Source organism: Nomascus leucogenys, chromosome 3 (genome assembly GCF_006542625.1).
Source record: "Nomascus leucogenys isolate Asia chromosome 3, Asia_NLE_v1, whole genome shotgun sequence".
Classification (NCBI taxonomy): Eukaryota; Metazoa; Chordata; class Mammalia; order Primates; family Hylobatidae; genus Nomascus; species Nomascus leucogenys.
Window position 1 is genome coordinate 122125527 of NC_044383.1, and position 17794 is coordinate 122143320.

Here is a 17794-nt window from a genome sequence, read left to right on the forward strand (position 1 = left end):
CTGGGCCACTGTCACGTAGGAGACCCTGAAAATGTATCTTCTGGGAGCTGGGGTGTTCTCAACACTAGGTGCTAATGGCTTCAGCAGCAGGATAAATCAGCCTCACTGAGGTTTCAGCTGGGTGGTTGGGGGGATTCTTTTGGTCATAGCCATTCTATAAGATAATTCAAGAAAAAGGACTAAGAACCACTTCGGCTTGGTATCCTCTTTGGGGTAACTTCTACCTCAAATGGGCAAAATGATGGCAGCCAATATCGTTGGTGAGAGACATCTGGAGCCAATTAAGAGCTATAATACAGAGATAGCTATATTGTAATTACTTGATACAATGCTAAAGTAATTCATTAAGCATCCTGGTTCTTACAAAGCAAACCAAGCCTCTCCAGTCCAGTCCATAAAGATTTTTTTTTTAAATCACTATTGACCCCAATTTTTCTCCAATCCCCTCTGTGATGACCACTTTGATTAAGCTCTCTGCTTTCACCCTCAGCAGTTTTGCTCCCATCCTTGGCAGCTGCTTTCAAGATCTTCACCAAGGTTCTGGACTTTGCCCAGGCAGCTACCTATGCCTAGAGGAGTCCTCTCTTTTACCAGACAACTCTTTCCTATGCTCCAGACTCAGGCCTGCAGTCATCTCTTTCAAAGCCTTCTCCAGTAACCCCAGTCAGGGGTGGGTACCCAGCATTGAAAGTGCCCATAGCCTTCTATGTTCTGACTTCAGAGTAGGCTACAAACTTCTTAAGGAGAAGACCTGGCCTGAATCTCATTTCATTTTGTATCCACACTCATGGTACAGTTTTAGCACAGACTAGGCACTCAGTAATGTCTTGCTTGACTGTTCACTTATTCATTCACTCACTTGATAGACATTAATGGAGATCCAAACTTCCAGGCGCTGTCAGGGAGTTCAGTCTCTTAACAGGAGATATCCTTTTATGCTCTACAGACCTAAACTACTTTCTCTCCAGCCCTATCTTCTAGGGATCTGTCTTTGATTAGTACCATTCAGTTCTTGGTTGGGGAAAAGTGGGAAATGAGAAGTGACCCAGATGTTTGGAAATGTCATCTCAATGTCAGGTTTCGCCCTTCATCAGCCCATTGCAGCTGCACATCATGTGGCTGCGTCTATGGCAGTGCTTACTGGTGTGCATGCAGAAATGTCCTGGAAAAATAATCTCTTCTCATGCTACCCCAGAAAACTTCAGAATAGCCCACAGAATCACGGTAAGGAATTATTCATTCATTCATTTAATTAACATTGGGAGTGCCCATTATGCATTAGTCATTGTCCTAGACATTTAGGGATTCAGTGGTAAGCAAATAAAATAGATGCAATCCCAATAGATATCTCAGCATACAGGCATTTGCCTTGTTTACCTAAAACCTCATTTGGGAAATTCATGTATTATATGGCAAACTTGCAGAATCGAAGTAAATAGGAAGTGAGGGTGGGAGTGAAGGCAGCCTGTGCTTAAGCTATGCCTACTCCAGATTCCCTTTGCCACTCTTGGGACTGACAAGGTGTACTTTACTTTCCACTAAACCTCAACAACTTCCCCATAGACTGACCATGGTTAGCACTTTTTCATCTCAAGAAACTTAGGTTTGATTTTTCTTTCCCCAAAAATGACTCTAGTCATATGTCAGGGATTCTTTTTGTTCTGGTTTAGTTTGGTTTGTTTTAACGAGCTATCTAGCACAATCATGGAGTGGGTTTTTCTGCATTTCTGCAATAGCATTCAGTGTTTAGTTCCCAGCTTCATGGGTATCAAGAGGCAATTGCACCAATAAATTTCTAAGCCCTGGATCACTGCCACAGTGCTGTGTTCTTGAAGTCAACAACTCAGTGATGCTTCCTAGTTTTACACTTTGCCAATTGTGGCCCACTGGCCTAGTAAACTCCCAGCTTGGTGAGTCAATTTCACAGTGTTGTTTTGAGTGTCATTTCTGGAGGCCTAGCCTATAGCCTAATCCTCCCATAATTTCATAAACATCTAATTCCCTTTATTAAATTCCTTTCTGTTAAAAAACAATTATAAATGTGAGAAGACAATAATAAACGAACCATAGCCTATTAATTTCTTTATGATAACATTTAACATTACCTACTTGCAGAAAACTGTTATCTTCTCAGCTGACACTCAGGCAAACCTCCAAGTATCAAGGATTTCTGTCTTTGGTTTTATTTGTTTGCTAATGTTTCCACTGTTCTGAAAATATCAAGACACATTCTCTAAAAAGATTAGTTGCTGGAGGCCTGCTGAGAGAATAATAAATTCAAGTTATAGTAACTACTCAGAAAAATAAAAAGATATATGAAAGCTTATCTGAAGCAGAAGAAACATTAACTGGTTTAAGAAAGCTGGAAGTGCTGTCGATTGAACAATGAGAACAAAAACGTGAGCTTTTCACTGTTTTTAATAACTCCTATTGAATATGATATGGGACTATTACCAATATTTTAATATTATCAATTGGATATAATTTTTCTTTAAGGAAAAGAGGTTCATTTAATACTTAAGGGTGATTTTAAAAATGACTCCTAATATCAATTTTTTTATAACTAAATGTATGGTGAAAGTGATGATAAAATTCAGTTTACTTAAGAGAAATATATTTTGTGCACATTTTGCTAGAACATATTTAGTACATGGAAATTATTTTAATTTAAAAATTGTCTTAATGTAAGGATAGGTGCAGTAATTTTTATTATGTTTAAATGGCAAATTAAAATTATATATCTATTGTGTATAACATGATGCTTTGAGATATGTGTACATTGTGGAATGGCTAAATCAAGCTAATACTTAACGTTTTGTGGTGAGAATACTTAAAATCTACTCTCTTAGCAATTTTCAAATATACAATACATTGTTATTGCTATAGTCGCCATGTTGTACACTAGATTTCCTGAACTTATCCCTCCTATGTAAGATTCTGTAATATTTTACTAATATTTCTCCAATTTCACCCTCTAACCTCACAACCTCCCAAGCTCCTGGTGACTATTATTCTACTCTCTGCTTCTATGAATTCAATTTTTTTTAATTCTACATAGAAGTGAGATCATACAGTATTTGTCTTTCTGTACCTGGCTTATTTCATTTAATGTAATGTCCTCCAGATTCATCCATGTTATCACAAATGACAGGATTTCCTTCTTTTTTCAAGAGTTAATAATATTCCATTGTGTGTGTGTGTGTGTGTGTGTGTGTGTTTATCACATTTTCTTTAGCCATTCAACTGTTGATGAACACTTAGGTTGGCCCCATGCCTTGGCTATTGTGAATAATAGATGCAATATTTTATAGCATTCATCTTTCCCTTCCTGAATAAAAGTCTAATTTTAGATTTAATGTGGAAAATTCTGAATAAATAAAAATTAGCAACCAACTTGTGAAATATTGTGACTTTTAAAATTAGAGGAATTTCTTCATAATTCTAATATGGGAATTAAAATAGAATTTTACTGGATGAGTTAAATTTGTTAATTTTTATTTTTGTATTACAATCTTATCCACAATAATTTAAATCAGTACATTCTTGTGCATAATGAAGTAAAAACTAAACTAGCAATGATACTATGATGTGGATTATATTACCCTGTTTTACAGATAAGAAGGCAGATTTGCAAAACTAAATGCCCATGATAGTACAGTGATAAGAGGAGGCAGTGACAGGATTTGAATTTTGATCAGTCTGATCCAAAGCCTGTGCTCTACTAGATGGCAGTTCTTGCAAACAGCCAGTGGTTAGTGGGTGAGAGAAGGGGATAAAAGTAAAGATAGTCTATTTGGCCAAGGCAATGAGCAGGTCAAAAGTAGCCAGTATTTGGGAATCTATATATCTTGGTCAAGCATCCAGTAAGCTGTCAACATTTATTCTATCCATCGTTGGAGAAGAGTATTCCATAGTGAGTGGTACTGCCTGTGCCTCAATTTTCTACTCTGCTAAAAGAGTACAATGAGAGTGCGAAAAGTAGAGGCACAGCACTTAGTACAAGGCTTAGCCCACAAGCCTTGCGGGCTTAGCAAGTCCACAAATATTTAGTCTACCTAATCCAGAAAGATTTATGAAGGCCCTGGTATGAACAAGGCAGCAGGGTTACAATAATGAGGCATGTTAGGAACACTAACAATGAACATGGTTTGACTCTTTATGGTCTCTGAGGGCAATGGACATTACACACATGAATTCATATCCTCTGTGCTATGGAAGGAGATCATATGCCAGCAAGATCCCTGTGTTGCTAGCGGAGATCCAGCCCCTTGCATGACGTCTTCAATAACTATGCCCTAATATCGGAAGGCAGTATTGGCTGGGAGAGATGGGCACAAACAAGACAAGTTGGTCTCAATATTTCAGGCACAGAAGACAAGACAAAGATAGAATCCCTAAGGAGAGATTGGATCCTGAGAATTAGGCAGAATCCTGGTGAGCAGCACCAGGTACAAAGTCAGGGTCACCTGGCAGCAGGGTGCTTGGATGGGGACTCCCAGCAAGCTTGACTAGAGCATAGAAGGAGGAGGGTTGCAGCACCCGATAACCCAGCAGGGCACAAGACGTTCCCCCAGGACAGATCCTGCAGTTTTCTGAAACTTAGACCCTGTGGCTTAGCCCAGTTAATCTCGTAAACTGGGTCATTACCCTGGGTTGCACAGCAAGCAGGAGCCTGGCAGCGAAGGCTGGATAAACACTGGCATCAATAGGAAAAAGCACTAGAAAGAAACTGGTTTTTTTCAAGCCCTGAGAATGATCAGATTCCCTCAGGTATTGCTTTCAAATCTGTTACCATCATCAGGTAACTTTACAAAACAGGGCAATTAAAGAGCTAGTTAAAGGTGCCTCAGCAATTTCCCAGACCTCCAGGGAGGTGAAGACAAGGAAGAGGACCACCTCATTGTCATTGGAAGGGCCACCACACCTGTTCTTGCTATTTGGTGATGAGCTTGTCTAGCCAGTGAACCCAGGCAGGCCATGACTGTTAAGAAATGCATGCTTCACAGGAGTTTCAAAAACTCCTCCTGAATTTGTTTATGGCCATGAAAGAGAGCGAGACCCCAGCTCTCGTGCCCCTATTCACACCAATTTGCCTGTTGAGTGGCACATATAAGGCTGCCCTTGGGCTACGGTAGCAAAGAGAAGTTATGCAACCTCAACCCATCAACCCCTGCCCCTAGAGGCCCTGCAAGGAAAGTAGGAAAGCTCTTCCTTCACAACACATGTCTGGACTTTTTCCTTAGCAAATGGCAGGGGAGCACCCTAGGGTCCTGGAGTTATTTCCTTGTAGGACTCAGAATGTGAATTGATAGAGCTTCCTAGCACTTTGTTTTGCCAAGAAGTTTAAAACATTTAGGAAACCTCTGGTCCTTCATTTAAAAATATTAACACTTTTAGGTCAAAAAATATCACTTTAAAATTCAGGTAATGTAGAAAATGCATCCTAGTAATTTGAAAAGGTTTAATGTCTGCCAAAACAACAAAATAGGAACAAATAGTATGATCAGACTCCATGGGTCGTTAATCCTCACATTTGCTTCTCTGACCTGACTTGGTGGCATACATTGGCATCTCCATGTTACTTATGAAGAAATGAAGCATGAAGAGATTAGGTGAAATTATAAATATGACACAAGGTGAGCAGAGTAGCTGGGAAGAAACCTCAAGATTTAGGATCTCCATTGAGAACTCAATGCTCTTTTGCCTCCTTAAGCTGCATCCAACCTCCTTCCTCCATGGTCAGGCCTCTTGGCTCACAAAAGCAGCTTTCTTTCTTTTCACATCACTGAACCAACTGTCCATCTCCTCCACATAATGTAGGCCATCTTAAAAAAATGGATTGATTTGAATGTAACGGCATCATCCTTTCTCCTCTCAACTTGCCCCTCTTTGTACCAGAGGATGTCATAATCAGGTGTGAAGACCATGAATTCTCACATCCAGGAATTTTTTCCCCTTAAATTACTTTGTTTTATAATATATAATGTATAGATACAACAAAGATTGATGGGAATGGAATTAACCAAGTTGTGAACTGTAAAAGAAAGAGGAAAATGAGTGAATGTAGCTCATCTTCAGTCTCCTTAAGGGCAAAGGAAATATGTAGCGAGAACAAGTTATTGATGAAGACAGTCCAGTCTGCTACCAAATGGCCTGTCAAGGAAGACAGGTGCAGAGATGTATTGTGCAAAGGGCCATTTTTATATTCAGTATTGTGAATATGAGGACAATTCTTATTTCAAAATATTTGAAATGAAAACATTCAGAGAATAATTTAAGGGACACATCATTATAGAAAAAATTGACAGCCCCAGTGTGCCCTCCAACATTTCATTTCTCAGCATTTCTTCCCCCTACCCTAAATTTGATGCTTCATTATTCATTGCATGTTTTTTGCTTTTTCTATAAATTAATGTATCCATAAATAATATGTACTATTTTCAGATATTTTCAACTTCATAAAATATGGAAAATTGTTTTTGGCTTAACATTATACTTTTATGTTTTAAACATTATATGTGTCTCATATAATTTGCATATTATATATTTTATATTATTTGAATATTCCAGATTTTTAATATTATTTCATATATACGTATTATATATATGTTTTACAGTATATGTAGCTGTAATTCATTTTAACTGTTGTGTAGCATTCCACTTATGAATAACACTTATTTATCTGTTTTGTACTAAGACATTAAAGTTGTATATGAAATTTCTCTAGTTATAAATCTAGAAGACAACTTGCTATGTCATAGGGTATGAACATTTCATCTTTGCTGTATTTTGCAAATATTTTTCTAAGGCAATTGTATCATTTTATATTCCATTCCACAATGTGTGAGAGTATCCATTTCTCTACAGTCTTGAAAGCACTTGTTATTGACAGACTTCTAAATTTTGTGAAATTGATGAGTTGAAAATAAACCTCATTTTATCTTTAATTTGCTTGCTTCTGATCACAGCTATGATTAAATATGTTTTCTATGTTTATTGACCATTCAGATTTTTCCTCTTCTATGAATTGCTTGCTCATGTACTTTATCCATTTTTCTATTAGATTTGTTATGTTCTCACTGATTTGAAAGATTTATGTATATATTCAAGTACTAACGCTTTGTCAATATACTCATCATACAACTGTGGCCTGTTCTTAACTGATTGTATCTCTACAGGAATTTGCCTTGCACAAAAGTTTTAACAAGCAAGATAAAACTAAGATATAGATAAGAAAGTTGATATTTCCGTGAGTCTGTGAGTTCAGGAAAAGCATTAGGAATGCCAGTTTTTCATTATTTATCTACTTGTTTTTCCTTCCAAGTTCAGAGAGATAAAATATAGGCCACCTAGCTTTATGTTTGATAGTATCTGTGCTTTGCAGAGTGGGTAGTGTAGAATAATATGGGAGATGAATAAGGACCAACTTTGAGAATAATTAGCTGCAGATTATTGGACCTAATAGATTGCATATCTTCCACTGAAATAGAAACTGTTTCAAACCAAATGCATCTCTAGTTGTGACTTCATATGGGAGCACGCAGAATCTACTCCGTGCAGGGGCATAAGGCATGCAGAAACAATCTATTCCAGCTTATCCCTCAAATATTTTACTATCAGGCAAGTCTCTGCTCATGACATAAGTCCCTAGACTCAGGTAACCAATGAAAACAAAAGTAGAATAATGTTATGGTAATGTCAGGTCACATGGATATATTGCCTTGGGAATCTTGATATGAAATCTTAAAATAACCGTGGCTATCTTTCTATTTCAGAGGTGTGGCGAAATCTTGTTTGAGAACCCCGATCAGAATGCCAAATGTGTTTGCATGCTGGGTAAGAAGGCTTCTCATTTTAAATATATTAAGCATGTCAATGTCATGTGGAGTTATCGTTCTGTTGCTTTTTTGACTGTCATTCTGTTTTGAAGAGGCTGATAGGTTCTTTTATGGTTATACAGACAGCTATAACACATTTGTATGTGTAACACTTGATGATGAGAAAAGGTTTTGATTTTCTTAATTGTCAGTCAGTCAAGGACCATGTTTCTGAGTCTTTCGAAAATTTTCTTGGATCATCAGCATAACATAGAATTAGGTGATTTGTATTCAGGCAGCTATGATGAAAAGGTAAGAAGCACATTGTAATTCCTAAACCAAAGATGGATGATAAGATAGATAAGTAAATTATTAAGTCCTCACATCACAGTACAAAACCCTTACTTAGAATTTCTGGAAGAAATGTATATTTGAACTACTGTAATCTGAAGTCAGCACAACTATTATCCACACAGCATTTGTAACAAAATAACAACATTGTAATGAATAATCATTTGTTCTTGTAGGATGATATATCATCAATGCCTTTGACAAACTCTTTTAATATATACTGTTAGGTAATGAAGTTGGTATTATTTTCCTGATTTTATAGGTTAGAAACAATTATAGAGAATATAAGTGATGCGCTTAACCTCAAAGTGAGAAATGGTCTAAATCATGATATGAAAGTTTCTAAACAGTAAAATTTTAGGTCTAGTGTTTAGATCTTATTTAAGCCACTAAACTATGTCCAATAAAGTTGCAATTCATTATAGTAATAGAAGTAAACAGTAGCATGGATAAATAAAAATAATTTCTAAATTTTATTTTCACCAAATTTTTACCTTTGTAGATTCTAACCTTGAACTGTATTAATAAGCAAAGAAAAAAATTATTCATTTTAGCATTTTCCATTTACTCTGCCCACTTCATATATTGACAGTCTAGATTATTGGTGAAAAGCAGACAGCAAGATAAATAGAGGCAGGCAAAGATCCTGGTAATTTATAATTCAAAATAATCATGTAACAAATAATCAAAGGTGGTACATGACTTAAACAAACAAAAACCAGACATCATATTTTTCTAGACTTCTAATCTTTCTTAAATTCTTTACTAATTTTTACATCTCTCTTTGCAGTTCTATGTTTTTATTTTAATTAAGATGGTGGCTATATAGTAATACATTCATTGAAAAATGAACGTTTTACTAGAAGCACATGAACAAAGAATATAGCATTGCATCCATACACCCATTTCAAATATCCAATATTCCTTCCCCTTGAAAGTGTGAAATGAAAATGTCTCCAAAGTTCTAATATTTCAGGTACTAGATAGATAGATACATAGATAGACAGACAGACAAAACAGGTACAGATGGAAGCAGAAAAAAAATCCTTTGTTACGCCACGTGTCCCAATTTTGGATTTGGGAAACTGTTTTACCACCACATCAAATAATCTATTCAACAACTAACTCATTTAATTTTCCACAATAACAAGATGAGGTTGGTGCTATTGTTATCTTCATTTTATAAATAAGGAAATTGAAGGAAATGGTCTAATACTGCAGGTACCTTACTACCACTGAAATATTATTTGACTGTAGCTTTCACCTGGTCTAGTGACTTGAATCAGTGTTTGACTCATGATAATTTTAAGCATATGAATACATCATCTATTTTGACTGAATGTTTCTGTGTCCTGTCTTCCATGTAAGTTGCTTGATTAGTTTATAGCTAGGAGAACAGCAACAGACTTTCTACTACTGCCTATAGATTTGAATTCACTTAAAGTAAGATCAATTATCTTTCCGTCTCTTCTAGATTATATGGTATGGTTTATATAGCTGCCAGAAAACAATCCTGACCGCCAAATGTGTCTCTAATGAATCTGCCAGATTGCACAAAATTCCAAAATTAGAAATGTCTTTATATAAATCAGTTTTATGTTGCTACCACTGTCATAATAACTACAGTTAATTGAGCACTTAATATGTGGCAGGTGAAATCCATCCCAAACACCTTACATAATTAGATCATTTATTCTAAGTAAATTAAGAGAAGCCCTATCTTTCAAAATATAGATATTTCTGGCAATAGAAGAGTTTTAATTAAGCTGCTACTGGTTATTAACCTTGTAGATTTCATTAGTTTGTTAGATTTCCCTTTTTCATAATACAGAACTAAATAATAAAAGGAACTGTGAGAATGGAAGTTTTTATTAGTTTCAGGACACATAGGAATAACAAGTATACATTTTACCTTTAAGATAGACAGTAAATAATTAATGACTGTTCAAAGATAATATTATGCTTAGTGAGTTTGGGTTGCTCACATAGTGAAAACTGTGCCCTTGAGAAGCTTATATTTAAGAAGGCTTAGATTTTTTAAGGGAATTGCTGCAACTTTTAATTCAGACACTTAGGAAGTCCTTTGAAATCTTAGATGGAAGAACACCAAAATAAAATCATCATGGATATCAATACACATGGATCAACCCCACCATTAACATACATCCACCTGAAGCCCAAGGACTGCCACTTCACAGCAAAATGATCCTAGATGATAAAAGAAAGAAGTAAAGTTTAATGATTTATTCACTTAAAATAAACAAGAGAAATCAAGTTATGAGCATGTAAGTCCCTAAAACTGAGACCACATCTTGTATTTCTTCAAGAAAGAACATCTATATTAACACAAAAAGCACCTCTTCACCACTGTCTAAGGTATTAATTAGTTTGTTGCTATCTTCAAAAGGAATCTCAGATAATGTTCTTATGATTTCCTAAAGCATTTTTTGAGAAAACTTGACATCTCACACAACAAAGTATAAGGAGTCTCTGATATTGTGAAGGACTATTGTGTTTTATAAGCACTGCCAACCATAAATGTAGTTTTAATTTTCGTAGGTAATTTTATAACATTTTTATGAATAAATCAAAATTTCTAAATGAGAAAACCAAATATATGGGGCCACCTCAATATTCAGATTCCTGATGGGGGCCAACCTGAGACATCCTCATCTTTAACTGGTCAAGCCCTTGGCTCACTCCCCTGGAAACCTCCCTCTCTACCCACTCACTCTCCAGGTTTGGGTGCCTGCTGGATCCTAACTGTGTGCTGGTTTCAGCACAGTTGGGGTGGAATCTGGATAAGGGTCACTAGCCAGGGACTCCATTTGCATTTCCTTCTCTTCCACTGGCGAGTCCCCAGATCATTCTGAAAGGTACTGTTTTAATGCTTTGTGTTGTCTACCTCACGACTTCCATGAATAAGCCATTCTTACAGAAAATCACACTTCTGACTCATTCCGTTAAATAAGACGTAAGTGTAAAATTCACCTGGAGTTACTCTGGTGCGCCGGATTCAATGCAGCTTTAAATGGAACCAAACTACTGTCATGTATGGGTCTTGCAAGGAGTTATTTCTGGTTTCAGGAGAATAGCTCATGTTGGATATGAAGGTAAATACAGGTGTACTGCAGAGCTGAATACACGGAGTGTTAACTATTTATTCCTTACAATTGTTCAGAGAGAGAAAATGTGGATGATCAAGTTAAACACCAAATTGTAATATATGTTGCTTTCTTTTTTCCTTCAGGCTTAGGGCAATGTGTGTAGCGCTTCTGCCTCCCTGTCCTCCCCTCTCCACCTTCCTTTTTATAAATTTAGCCATAAGATTTCACTCAAGTTCAAATTGGCCTCAGAAGTTTATATAATTATATCAATGGATATACAACTTGATAGCAAGACTTTTACCTTCTTCAGGTCTCATGAACAGATACTAAAAGAAAGAGGAAGTGGAAAAGATGTTATCTCTCATTGTATAATTAATGCATGAAGTATGGCAAGTTACAAAAAAGAGTTTACTTTTCAAAAGCATAATGAAAACTGTTGGGCAAAAAGAGCCCAGAGTATTTAAAGAAATTATGTAAAATGATCAATGTTGATTCACTTCTCAGTTCATTTGTGACCCTTGCTCTGTGAAATGATAAATCATGGGAAAAGAAACTTTCAAGAAGAAATTGCTGATCAGATTTAGTGCTTCTTTATATTTCCTCTTTTTCTTATTATTAGAATGGGATTTTTTCAAATTATAAGCCTTAATTTTTAATTTATGATATTTTATTGGCTCAATTTCTCCATCCTCTTTATCAAGGTTTAATTTTTTTTAATTTGAAGTTTTCATTGGCCCTGTTTTTGTCTTATGTATAATTTCTTTCATGCTGATGAATGTCATGACTATTAGAATGTACAATAAGCACTTTCTTACCTGCCATAACTTAGAAGGGAGTATTCATATTAGTCAGTTTTCTGGTTGAAAATTATTATAAATGATTTAAATGATTGCTAATCTTCAGAACAACAGAACACCAGAAAATCAATATTTTATTAACACTCAACATAGGCATAGAGGGACTTGCTTTGTAGCACTAGCTCTGAAAAAAATTAACTGTGTACTCATAGAAGTTGCTTCATCTCTCTAGGATTCAATTCATAGTTTTCCTGCAAAGTGGAAATAAAAACATCTGTCCTTCCTAGCCCAGGGGTTTTTCTGGTGAGAGAATGAGATGTTCTATGAGGAGAAGCCTGTTATGATGTCTGCCCTAAATGCTGTGTATGCATCAACAAGTTGATGCATAAATGATAAATAATTGAAAATGTAAAAATTGATAATAAGCAAATATAAATAAGCTAATAAAAATAAATTATTACTGATGATACCAATGGTGTTTAGAAAAGCAATTGAAAAGCTAAAACATTATACGAATATAAGGACAATTTTTTAAATATTAAATACATTCTTCAAAATTGCATGGTGCCTCCAGGGTAGAACGAGACCTTCATCTAATTTTAATTAATCGGATGTGCATCAAGCACCTACAAGGTCGTGTGCTTAGCATTGGGAATCCAAAGACCAGTGGGGCATAGATTCTGCCCTTAGAGGGTTTATTGTTCAGCAAGAGATTCAGGTCCTGAAGCCCAATGTATGCAACACCAACTCGACTGATAAAGGCTACAGAAGAAATAAAGATAAACTATACTGGGACTTCAAAACATGGATAGAGTGCATATAGCAGGGATGTGAAGACTCATCTATTTAGATATGAAAGTTGAGAAGGTGGCAGCACTCTAGATCGATGCAAGACCACTCTCAAAATCCCAGAGATAAACTGGGGAGTGTTCCTGGGGCAGTGTTTCAGGCCACGAGGTAGATGAAAGAATAAATTGAAAAGAAATTTGAGACCTGATTATAGAGAGCTGTACTGTCATCATTGGCCCTAAAAAGGACAGCAGTACCAGAAAAAAAAGAGAGTTCTGGTCTCTTTTATTTAGTTAGTTAGAGAGTCTTTTCGATTTAGTTATAGCGTATCAGGGAATACTCTATAAGCTCCTAGGTACTGGGTAGTATTAAGTACAGCCATTCATCAGCTACTTGTGAAATTAAATTATTTTAAACCAATGCATATTTAACCCAATGTGTATCTGATGACCTGAATTCTGGTTTGATTTTTTTAAAAAACATGTTAATTCTATTTTTCCTTTTGATATCAAATACTATAGTATTTTATTAAGCAACAAGACAATATTTTCATCTGTGACAGAGAAAAATGATTTTTTTCACTTTTTTGGAACTTTGTCAGCTAATAAAGTTGGGAGTTATTTTATATCTATATTTTGCTCTTATCACTTGCTTCAGCTTTTGGTTTTTGCATGTGGACACTTATGAGACCTATATATTATTTCTTAAAAAATAATACACAGTCTGTTTTAAGGCAAAATAAGATTTGGTATCAAAGTAGGCCACTGTGGTGTTGGTAGAAAGAACAGGGCATTGAAAGACCTGGTACCAGCTAATAACTGTGTGAACAGAGGCGTGTCATTTAGGGGTTGTAGACCTGTTTACTCTTCTCTGAAACTGAATAATAAGCAATAATAACAATATTATTGTCTACCTTCTTAGGCTGTTGAGGATTACATGACAATAAATATTAAAACATTCAGTGAACTTTTAGAAGTACTATAAATATAAGTATTATATTTATTAACACTAATACTCAATTTTTTCTAAGTCCTTGCACTTCATTTTATATTAGTAGTATTTTTATAGCAAATTGACAGTATTGTATATTTTAAATATTAAACAATCTCAATTTGGTTCAACTGAATAGATATTTTCAAGTGCATGTTGGCAATTTACTAATAAACATCCTCATAGGTTATGAAATAAATATTATTGTAAAGATTATTTTGCATGCACTTGACTTTACAAGTAAAGTCCATGTTGAAAGACAGAAGTTTTCAAGTTGCTTGATTTTGATTTATTAAGGTTAGAATGCCTCAGGAATTTGAATTAATTTTAACTTACACTTTCAAAGCTCTTCATTGCTGTCACTTGGATCTATCAATTCACTCTCTCTATATGCATGCTCAGACAACAAAATTGCTAAATGATATTTTCTTACTCTGCCCAAAGAGGGTAAATTGAACCTGGATATTCCCAAGGAAGAATGGTGGGAGCATCATTCCCCATCACTCACCCAAGGCCCTGTCTTGTTTACTTTTCATTGCACTTATCACTAAAGGACATATTTTCTATTTGTCCATCGCTGTTCCCCAGCCTTGCCCTGCAACACACCCATACACGCAGAATTATCACAGAAGTAAGGACTCCGTTTCATTCACTGTTGAGTATCCAGCATCTGGAACATCTAGCTACCCAGTCCCTAAGAGGAACTCACTATTTGCTGAATGGATACATGCTGATGTGTTTGTGAGAACAGCAGAGTCATCCAGAGTGCATCTCTCGAGTGTGTCAAAGATGGGTTGGCCTAGTATTTAAAACTCTCTGCTAACATAGCCAAGGCCATGGGTCAGCTCCTACATGAACTAACTCGTGGCTTCCCAAGCACACTTCTCCAGGTTACAAGATAAGAAAAAGTGGTTGCCTTCAAACAGGCAATGAGGAAATATCCTAAGAGGGAGATTAACAAGCATTCATTGAGCACTGCTGTATGCCCAAACCTCTGCTAGGAGTACTCTGAAAGTTGATATAATAATGAGCAAGGTAGAATAACTATTGCCACAGAGTATATTCTTGGGCAGATGGAGCATTGTGCTGAGAATACAGGAAGAGGCCCATTATTTTGTCTTCTCATGTTTATGGGAATATACAGAAAATTATTTCACCTTGAGGTTTATGGTTTAAAAGGCATTCTACATTATCCTACTGCCTTTTAAAATTTTGGAACTCAATATTGCTTTGTGTAAGAAAAACAAGTTTCCTAGCTTGAAGGTTGCTTTCTGTGGAAGGTTGCAGCATTTCCACAGCAACAGAACACCTCATTTTTGAATGCAGCTGGAAGCCAGGGCTCAGATGAGAGCTAGCTGCAGAATAACAACACAAGCAAAGTCCAAACTATCAGAACTGAAGTTGTCAAGCCCAAAAGTGATAGAAGTGTCAGTCTTGTATTGAATTAGCTTCATTTTCTGTCTGAAGGTAGAAAAAGGGTATTCAATGAGACCCATCAGCCTTACACAAAGCTACACTTTAGAAAACATGTTCAATCAACAAATACTTTATAGATACACATTGTGCGCCAGAGTAGGGATGCAAAGATATTGAAATTCTATCCTCAGCAAGCTCCCAATCTAGTGACGCAGGGACAACCACACAAACAATGACAACACAGCATGATAAACCACAATCAGGAGAGCCCAGGTCTTACGGGAAGGGGAAGGGTGGAGTGGTGTCAGGTAAGGCCTTGTGCAAGACATGGTAAGGAGCTGAGTGTCAAAGAGAAGCTCCAGACAGCCCTGGAGCTTGCGCTGAGGACAGCCCACTGGGAAAGGTGGTGTTGGTATTTCTAAGAGCAACAGGTACCAGCAGCTTAATGTGACCAATTAAAAACTGTAAGAAAGTCTTTATGCCTGGAAAATAGAATAAGAGGAATGAGATAAGACAATCGAGTGTGGACAGGAAGGCAAGAGAGCCTTATAATAGGATATGAAGAGCCTTATAATAGGATAAATAACCATTGAAAGATGTTTAAGCAGAGGAGCTACAAGGTGAGATACATACTTTAGACAGATCATCTGTTTAGAGTGGAGAATGCACAGGAGGAGGATATCACTGAAGAAAGACTAGTTTAGGGAACAGTGGTATCTGTCAGGTGAGAAATGATGAGTCCTACCTGAATTGAGACAGTGTCAGAGAGAACAGAAGGCGCAAAATACAGGAAACTTTTCAAGAGGGTGATAGAACTCTACAATGGGTTGAGTGTATGAAATGTTATTAAACAGATCGAGATACTGCCTGTCCTGCAAAGAAGAGTCCGAGAGAATTGAATTTGCATGGGGTGGGGGCGGTGGGGAGAAGTTAAATTTTAGACACAGTAAATTTGAGATGCCCAAGGAACTCTCCACTGCAGCACGGCTCAGAAGGAGGGATCTTCACATCAGTGGTGGTGACGACCTAACAGAAATGAGATCACCCAGGGAAAGGTGAGGAGTGAGATGAGATTGCGCTTTGGAATGCCCAGAAGCATCCCCAAAAGGGTTGAGCAGGTTCAAAAGGAGCCTATGGAAGCCTAACAAGGTAGGAGACTAAAATAGAGTGGGCAGAAAGATAAAGGAAAAGGAGAGAATGGTATCTTAGCCATCTTAGCCAAGAGGAGAGAGTTTCAAAAGGTGGGGCGTGATACAAATGTAAAATACTGTAGAGGTCAAATGAGATAAAGCCTAAAAAGTGTTGCTTGGACTTAGTAACCTGAAGGTAACAACAGCAAGAGCATCAGCAGCAGAAGGTGGGGTGAGGTGGGTAGTGTGGAGCCAGGCCACAGGGAGCTGAGGGCACTCCTCTGTCAAGAAATTGGTCTGAGAGGGCTGGGTGCAGTGGCTCATGCCTGTAATCTCAGCACTTTGGGAGGCCAAGGCAGGCAGATCACTTGAGCCCAGGAATTCAAAACCAGCCTGGGAAACATAGCAAGACTCCATCTCTACAAAAAATACAAGAATTAGCCTGAGGTGATGGCACGTGCCTATAGTCTCAGCTACTCAGGAGGCTGAGGTGGGAGGATCCATTGAGCCCAGGAGGTCGAGGCTGCAGTCTACCATGATGGCACCACTGCACATTCCAGTCTGGGTGACAGAGCAAAACCCTCTCAAAAAAGAACAGAAAAGAAAGAGAGGAAGAGAGAAAGGAAAGAAAGAAAGGAAAGAAGGAAGGAAGGAAGGAAGGAAGGAAGGAAGGAAGGAAGAAGAAAGGAAGAAAGAAAGAAAGAAAGAAAGAAAGAAAAAGAAAGAAAGAAAGAGAAAGAAAAGAGAGAGAGAGAAGGAAGGAAGGGAGGGAGGGGAAGGAAGGAAGGAAGGAAAGAAGGAAGGAAGGAAGGAAGGAAGGAAAAGAAAAGTCAGAAAGGGGGGTGGGGGATATGACAGTACCTCTCAAAGTCTGCTGTCACGAAGGGTTTCTTAGGATAGGAAGGATTTGAGAATGTTTTGATGGTGAGAGGAAAGAGGAGAAGAACTGGCTGAAGTTTTATGAAGAGAAATGGAGTAGTTGTGAGCCTTAAACCTGCAATTGTGAGAAGATGGTCCCCGTGGGGAGGAAGCGTGGAGATGGAGACAGGTGTGCCTGGGTGCGGCCAGGCAGAGCTGGGAGAGTTTCCATCTGATTGCTTCCCTTCTTTTTAAGAAGGAAATATGGTGTTCTGATGAGCTTAAGGAGAGGAGCAAGTGAATGCAAGCATACAGAACGAGGTTAATTCAAAACTAATGTTAACAAGAAATTTAAAAAACTGAATAGAGGTGTTTAAAAAAATGTGGAGCAGTTTTGAGGACCCAACTGAGTTAGACACTGTAAATATCCCGGACTATTCTTTAAGGTTAAAAAATACAGAAAAGACAAACTATGTGTTCCTAACACTCATTTCAAAAGAGTAACTGTCCCATGCTCATAAAGACCCTTCCCTTTATTC

The 17794-nt window shown here is 37.1% G+C and overlaps 1 protein-coding gene across 1 annotated transcript in view; it reads left to right on the forward strand.

Moving 5' to 3' along the window:
- The window catches only part of PDE7B (phosphodiesterase 7B), a 344692-nt gene that overhangs the window by 93147 nt on the left and 233751 nt on the right, over positions 1-17794 (forward strand). Inside the window, exon 2 of the mRNA XM_030809727.1 lies at positions 7776-7836. Coding sequence (XP_030665587.1) covers positions 7776-7836 — 61 coding nt within the window. The remainder of the gene's footprint in view (positions 1-7775; positions 7837-17794) is intronic.